Genomic DNA, 7706 nt, shown 5'->3' with positions numbered 1-7706 from the left:
ATGTCCCTCCTTACTATTGCATTAATTTCCTCTTTAACCAGCAATGCCACCCCGCCTCCTTTTCCTCTCTGCCTAAATGTTGAATACCCCTGGATGTTGAGTTCCCAGCCTTGGGCACCCTAGAGCCATGTCTCTGTGATGCCAATTACATCATATCCGTTAACTGCTGTCTGCGCAGTTAATTCGTCCACCTTATTCCGAATACTTCTCACATTGAGGCACAGAGCCTTCAGGCTTGTCTTTTTAAAACACTTTGCCCCTTTAGGATTTTGCTGTAATGTGGCCCTTTTTGTTTTTTGCCTTGGGTTTATCTGCCGTCCACTTTTACTATTCTCCTTTCTATCGTTTGCTTCTGCCTCCATTTTATTTCCCTCTGTCTCCCTGCATAGGTTCCCATCCCCCTGCCATGTTAGTTTAACTCCTCCCCAACAGCACTAGCAAACACTCCCCCTAGGACATTGGTTCCGGTCCTGCCCAGGTGCAGACCGTCCAGTTTGTACTGGTCCCATCTCCCCCAGAACTGGTTCCAATGTCCCAGGAATTTGAATCCCTCCCTTCTGCACCACTGCTAGTATATTTCTCCTAACCTTGTCTATAGGTGATGTCTGCAGCCCTTGATGAATAGTGAAAGATTTTATAAAATGACAATGAAGTTGGGAAAGAGACTTCTGAAACACTCTACAATGGCAACTAGTGACCAGAGCCTGCAACATGAGAGTTGACATAAAAATTATAGGAGCAGGAGTCGGCCATTCAGCCCCTCGAGCCTGCTGCACTATTCAATAAGATCGTGGCTGATCTTCGACCTCAACTCCACTTTCCCGCCCAATCCCCATATCCCTCGATTTCCCTAGAGTCCAAAAATCTATCGATCTCAGTCAAGCATACTAAACGATTCAGCCTTCACAGCCCTCTGGGGCAGAGAATTCGAAAGATTCACAACTCTCTGAGTGAAGAAATTCCTCATCTCAGTCCTAAATGGCCGGCCACTTATCCTGAGACTGTGACCCCTGGTTCTAGACCCTCCAGCCCGGGGGAAACAACCTTTCAGCATCTACCCAGTCAATCCCCCTCAGAATCTTACTTGAGATAATCTCTCATTCTTCTAAACTCCAGAAAGTATAGGCTCAATCTCTCCTTATAGGACAGCCCTCTCATCCCAGGGATCAATCTCGTGAACCTTTGTTGCACCACCTCCAAGGCAAGTAGGTCCTTCCTCAGATAGGGAGACCAAAACTGTGCACAGTACTCCAGGTGTGGTCTCACCAAAGCCCTATACAATTGTAGCAAGACTTCCTTACTCTCAGACTCCAACACCCTTGCAATAAAGGTCAACAGGCCATTTGCCTTCCTAATTGCTTGCTGTACGTGCAAAATGGCAAAACTGAGAGTTTGGCAGAAAGTCATGACCAGAAATTGTAACAAAGGGAAGCTACGTTTGAGCAGAATTACACAAATTGTAGATTGTTGTTGTGCAAATTATTTAGCACAGGGCAAATCTGGAACAACGTTGAGGGTGTTGCTGTCCGACATTTTCAAGTCCTAACTGCAAATAATCTACGACAGGATTAGTCTGAAACACTTTCTACCGGATACAGGATGGTCCATGTAATTGTGTAGCATGTGATCCATTCATTTAATAATATGCCATATCCCAATGGGCAATGGTACCAGTTGGAGAACTGTTAGAAAATGCATGAGGACATCATCAACTATAATGCCCTACATTATCGACAAGCTTGCCAACCCTCGCCACTTAAAATGCATACTCTGTATCTAACCCCGTGCTGTACCTGCCCTGGGAGTGTTTGATGGGAGTGTAGAGGGAGCTTTACTCTGTATTTAACCCCGTGCTGTATCTGCCCTGGGAGTGTTTGATGGGACAGTGTAGAGGGAGCTTTACTCTGTATCTAACCCCCTGTACCTGCCCTGGGAGTGTTTGATGGGACAGTGTAGAGGGAGCTTTACTCTGTATCTAACCCCGTGCTGTACCTGCCCTGGGAGTGTTTGATGGGACAGTGTAGAGGGAGCTTTACTCTGTATCTAACCTCGTGCTGTACCTACCCTGGGAGTGTTTGATGGGACAGTGTAGAGGGAGCTTTACTCTGTATCTAACCTCGTGCTGTACCTACCCTGGAAGTGTTTGATGGGACAGTGTAGAGGGAGCTTTACTCTGTATCTAACCCCGTGCTGTACCTGCCCTGGGAGTGTTTGATGGGACAGTGTAGAGGGAGCTTTACTCTGTATCTAACCCCCTGTACCTGCCCTGGGAGTGTTTGATGGGACAGTGTAGAGGGAGCTTTACTCTGTATCTAACCTCGTGCTGTACCTACCCTGGGAGTGTTTGATGGGACAGTATGGAGGGAGCTTTACTCTGTATCTAACCAGAAACTGAAGCAGTAAAAAAGATTCCACAGTTTACTTAAAAATAGCAGCAACAATTGTTCTTTATTTCAGTTTATTACTGTCGATATAACAGCACATCCACAGAAAACAGGTCAGATGCTTTTAAATATTGAAATAGATGATGTCCAAAGTTTTACAAAATGCAACAGAACAGGAGGAAGCCCTTCCCAGTGACATCGGCGCACAATATTGCCATCCAGGATTTCACTAATCACAGCCCAACGTAACAGAATGGGCTTTCCTGACCCACACAATTCAATCCCCTGCTCTAGGCTGTGTTAACTCTCAGCTGGCGTGACAGTGGCTCCCACTCCTGATCACCGTCCGCTGACCCCTGCGGAGAGAACCCCGTCCCGATCAGGCTTGGCGGTGATGCTTCTCACAGTTGAATTGCTGGCCTTCATTCACAGAGAATGGCCACCAGGAGCAACGGGCAGTCACACAATGTAACCCAGAGGAGGGGAGAAAGTGGAACATTTGAGTGTCAGTGGGCAGCACTCTCGTCTCTGAGTCAGAAGGTAGTGGGTTCAAATCCTACTCCAGAGACTGGAGTACAAAATCTGACACTCCGGTGCAGTACTGAGGGAGCGCCGCGCTGTCAGAGGGGCAGTACCGAGGGAGCTCCGCACTGTTGGAGGGGCAGTACCGAGGGAGCGCCGCAATGTCGGAGGGGCAGTACCGAGGGAGCGCCGCACTGTCAGAGGGGCAGTACTGAGGGAGCGCCGCGCTGTCGGAGGTGCCGTCTTTTGGATGAGACATTAAACCGAGGCCACGTCTGCCCCTCTCAGATGGATGTCAAAGAACACATGGCACTATTTCGAAGGGATGGAGAGTGCTCCCTAGTGTCCTGGGTCAATATCCCTCAATCAACATCTAAAACAGATTATCTGATCATTATCACTTTACTGTTGTGGGAACTTGCTGTGCGCAAATTGACTTCCGTGTTTCCTTCATTACAACAGTGACTACCCATCAAAAAGTACTTCATTGTCTTTGGGACATTGAGGTAATAAATGGCACAATATAAATGCAAGTTCTTTCACAAGTGACTCAATTGTACCAGCTAGGCTTCCTGTTTAGGATTATTAAAGGAGTCCGTGTTATTAATTCTATAAAGAAAATTTCCGTCTTGGTCATAAAACTCCAATCCCTTCTGTACAACTTTTATTTGGTTTTCAACCTCACTTTCGGCGAGTTTCTCCCATTCCTCATCGGTCCCTTGAATAGCTGGTAATTGCTCCCAGTCAGATGGGTCGCAGGCTTCCTCGTACTCGCCCTTCTCCTTGGGGCTAGCCACCTTCCTCCCAGTCCTGCCCGTCGTCACACCAGGACCGCCGTGAACAATGAGCTCGGGGCAGGGTCTCTGTTGGACAGGATCCACCCTGCCCCTCCCCTTTTCAGTGGGTTTCTGGGTGCTGCCGTACAAGTCAGAATGTGTCACAGACGTGACTGTCCCCGGAGAGAGTCTGGGCAAGGGTGCGAGATCTGGGATCGATTTAGGTTTGACCTGCACCTGATCCAGCGCCTTGATGCTCGGTAAATTGACAGTCGGTCTCTTTGCTCTGTGAGAGCGCGTCAGTGTCAGTGCCTCAACGTTGGCGTCTTGCTTCATCTTTCTCTGCAACGAAGGAGTAAATTTACTCCTCAGTACTCTCTGGATAACATCCTCGCTCACCGAAAATCCTTCCGCCAACTCTGGCACGCTCCACTCTTCTGGAAACTTCGCCTTTAAAAACCTGAAACATATTAGAAATCAGATTTGACACCGTTTGAGATCTAGCGATGCGTATTAGAGAAGAGGAGCCTATACAGAAACAAGTGAATGAATTTATTACATCCCGCAGCAACACCCCAAAGATCTTTTATGCACAATTCGTTACTTTTGAAGTGCCGTGATTTTTGTTACGTCGGCAAATAAGGGATGTAGGAACAGACCAGTCAGCCTCTCGATCCAGTTCCGTCATTCAATTAGATCACGGTTGAACTGTACCTCAACTCCATTTACCTGCCTTTGCCCCATATCCCTCGACACCCTTACCCAACAAAAATCTATCGATCTCAGTCTTGAAAGCTTCATTTGTCTCCCAGCATCCACAGCCTTTTGGGGACGAGAATTCCAGGCTTTCATTATCCTTTCTGCTTCCTGATTTTGCCCCCGAATAGCCTGCCTCTAATTTTAAGGCTATGTCCCCTCGTTCTTGATTCCCCCACCAGAGGATGGTTTCTCTCTAACTAGCCTATCAAATCCTGTTAACATTTCAAACACCTCAATCGGATACCCCCTCAGTCTCCTGTACTCGAGGGAATATAAACCTCGTCCACGCAACCCGTCCTCATAATTTAATCCTTTAAGGCCCGGTATCGTTCTGGTAAATCTGCGTCGTGGGTTCAAGCAACACTCCAGGGACTTGAGCCCATAATCCAGGCCAACACACCAGTGCAGTGCAGATGAGACATTAAACCGAGGCCCCGTCTGTCCGCTCACTCTTCATGCCCGGCTATTCATCCTCGGAGGGCATCGCAGCCAAGCCTGTTTGAACCAATAGCCGACGTCCGCATAAACCCTTGCTGATTTTTTTCCCCCTTCTCTTCTTGGCCACGGGCACTGGGACCAATTATAGCTCCTCAACTGACTCAACACAGACCGGGGATTGAACGCAGAACATTCTGGGCCTGTGCTACTCGTTGCTACAGTGGGCAGCGTCTTTACTTACCTTAACCATCGGGAACATAAGAAATAGGAGCAGGAGGAAGTGACAAACACCAGCTGCCTCACATTGAACAGCCCCGGGTTTAACTTTTACCTGATTTGCTGCAGTGCCTGTGACGTCAGAGTCCGTGGGGGGGGCCCAGAAGGATTAAACTCTGCCTTCATTCTCTGAAACTTAATGGCTTTCAGCTTCCTCTTCTCAGCTCTGCAAATTGAGATGGAAAATGCAGAGTAATATTTTCTGAAATTTACTCGTCAATTCAAAAAGCACCTTTAGTGAATATTACAAACTAACTGTTCAGTCAGTAGAGATTGTTTACTCGATTATAATTACCATTAGTTAATACTGTTTTGTTTGGGTTTTTTTTTTAAAACGTGTGTCACTTTGGAATGAGCTACTTGGTTTATGGAATACAAGGGACATTTTCAGGTCATCAAGAAATGGGATTATGTAAAAGTACAATTGTGGATTTTTGTCCACATTTGCCACAAAGTCTTTGTAACACTGGACACAACCACAATCACTGTACCCAGAGAGCGAGAATATCACACACATCAACACATTCATAAAGTAACATTACTATTGGATGATATTGTTTAGTGCATGTTTAACATTAATATATTGTAATTAATCATGTATCTAGTTACCACTGTTTTGGTTTTCATTCGTTAATATGAATGTATTAGTTACTAATTAGCTATTATTGGTTTGCAGTTAATTTAATTACTACCATTGCTATATTAATTAGCTACATTAAGTTATTACTGATTTGTATTAATATTTTAATGAAAATCCTATGGTTACAAGTTCTTACAGTAGTTACCATGAATTAACTAATGACGCGCTAGTTACTGTGAGTTGACTGAAAAGACAGATTTGCATTTCTAGGGTGTCTTTCACGACCACCGGACGTCCCAAAGCGCTTTACAGCCAATGAAGTACTTTTGAAGTGTAGTCACTGTTGTAATGTGGGGAAACGCGGCAACCAATTTGCGCACAGCAAGCTCCCACACACAGCAATGTGATAATGACCTAGATAATCTGTTTTTAGTGATTTTGGTCAAGGGATAAATATTGGCCCCAGGACACCGGGGAGAACTCCGCTGCTCTTGTTCGAAATAGTGGCCGTGGGATCTTTTACATCCACCCGAGAGAGCAGACGGGGCCTCGGTTTAACGTCTCATCCGAAAGACAGCACCTCCGACAGTGCGGCGCTCCCTCAGCACTGCCCCTCCGACAGTGCGGCACTCCCTCAGCACTGCCCCTCCGACAGTGCGGCGCTCCCTCAGCACCGCCCCTCCGACAGTGCGGCGCTCCCTCAGCACTGCCCCTCCGACAGTGCGGCGCTCCCTCAGTGCTGCCCCTCCGACAGTGCGGCGCTCCCTCAGCACTGCCCCTCCGACAGTGCGGCGCTCCCTCAGCACTGCACTGGGAGTGTCAGTGTAGATTTTTGTGCTCAGGTCCCTGGAGTGGGACTTGACCCCACGACCTTCTGACCCAGAGGCGAGGGTGCTGCCCACTGACTGACGAGAGTTTAATGATGACGGATTTAGGTGACGATCTTTAACCTGATTATTTCCTCCTGCTCAGCCTCGGGCTCCCAATCCCGGCCCGGGCCCCGCGGAGAGTCGGACACCGCCCGAGCCCCGGCAATCGGGACCCCGAGAGGCCGGAGAGCGAGGGCCGGAGCCCCGAGAGCCCGGAGCCTGCGCCAGGCCGCCTGCATCCTTGTTCCGGAAGCCGCCGCCTCTGCAGTCCCCAGGGAACCCGAGTTCCGCCGCACACTGGTTCCGCCGCTCAATCGGTTCCCACTCACACAATCTGCTCTGGCTCCTCGGCCACGTCAGTCCTCACTCTGCCGGATAATTTATTTACCGCCTATAAACTTCCCTCTCCCTCGCCGGGAGGTGCTGCTTCTTGCTGCCCGGGTGTGGGGGGGGGCCGGTTCTCTCAGCCAAGTAGCCATTTGTCACCAGTGTCCAGGATATTTGACCATGGGGGTTGTCACAGCCAAAGCTCATTATGTCCTCACCCATTTTCCAGCGGGACACCGGCTGATTTCCGCCAAACCCATGGGCATTGAAGCTAATTTTCACACCTCACCCAACTGCTCCCCTGGCTGTGAACTTCCGCACCAACCAGACATAAATCTGGGCAGTACAACACCATGTGATGCATTGGGGCTTCCCCTTTTAACCCCCAAAATTAAATAAATGATTTTAATACATTTTGGATCTAAAACACCTTGTCAAAAATAATAAATCGCATTTTAATAATCTCAACGTTTTATTTTGCCTCAATTAGTACAACTCTCACTCAAAAGAATGTGGGTTTAAGTCTATAATTTGGTTGTGTTGTTGGATGTGTCTTTCAAATGAGGTGTTAAAGTGTGTGTCTGTTACAGTGGTTCAGGTTGACCTTAAAGATTCCATTCCACTTCTCGAAGAAGAGCAGGGGAATTCTCCCGGTGACCTGGCCAGCATTCCTCACTCAACCAACATCATTAAAATCTTCATCATCATAGGCGCTCCCTCAAAATGAGGATGACTTGCTTCCGCGCCAAAAAGGGATGAGTTCACAGGTGTTTCA

General features: G+C 47.9%; 1 protein-coding gene across 1 annotated transcript; it reads right to left on the bottom strand.

The window, feature by feature from the left end:
* Positions 1-2429: 2429 nt before the first annotated feature.
* ngrn (neugrin, neurite outgrowth associated) lies at positions 2430-6853 on the bottom strand. Its single transcript, XM_070864104.1, has 3 exons — positions 6686-6853; positions 5211-5321; positions 2430-4142 (listed from the first exon to the last, which is right to left on the bottom strand). Exons 1-3 carry the CDS (start codon positions 6841-6843, stop codon positions 3470-3472), a joined length of 942 nt encoding a protein of 313 aa, XP_070720205.1. The 5' UTR covers positions 6844-6853; the 3' UTR covers positions 2430-3469.
* Between the last annotated feature and the right edge of the window lie 853 nt (positions 6854-7706).

Source organism: Pristiophorus japonicus, chromosome 21 (genome assembly GCF_044704955.1).
Source record: "Pristiophorus japonicus isolate sPriJap1 chromosome 21, sPriJap1.hap1, whole genome shotgun sequence".
Taxonomy (NCBI): domain Eukaryota; kingdom Metazoa; phylum Chordata; class Chondrichthyes; family Pristiophoridae; genus Pristiophorus; species Pristiophorus japonicus.
Note: the sequence above shows the minus strand (reverse complement) of the source record. Positions and strands in the feature narration are given on the sequence as shown.

What these genes read in the sequence shown, in the direction of transcription:
- ngrn (XM_070864104.1), bottom strand. Translation starts at nt 6,843, where the DNA reads ATGCAGGCGGCCTGGCGCAGGCTCCGGGCTCTCGGGGCTCCGGCCCTC. An exon ending in GAGCAGGAGGAAATAATCAG is followed by an intron (nt 5,322 to 6,685) that starts GTTAAAGATCGT and finishes CTCAATTTGCAG; the next exon opens with AGCTGAGAAGAGGAAGCTGA. An exon ending in CAGGCACTGCAGCAAATCAG is followed by an intron (nt 4,143 to 5,210) that starts GTAAAAGTTAAA and finishes AATATGTTTCAG; the next exon opens with GTTTTTAAAGGCGAAGTTTC.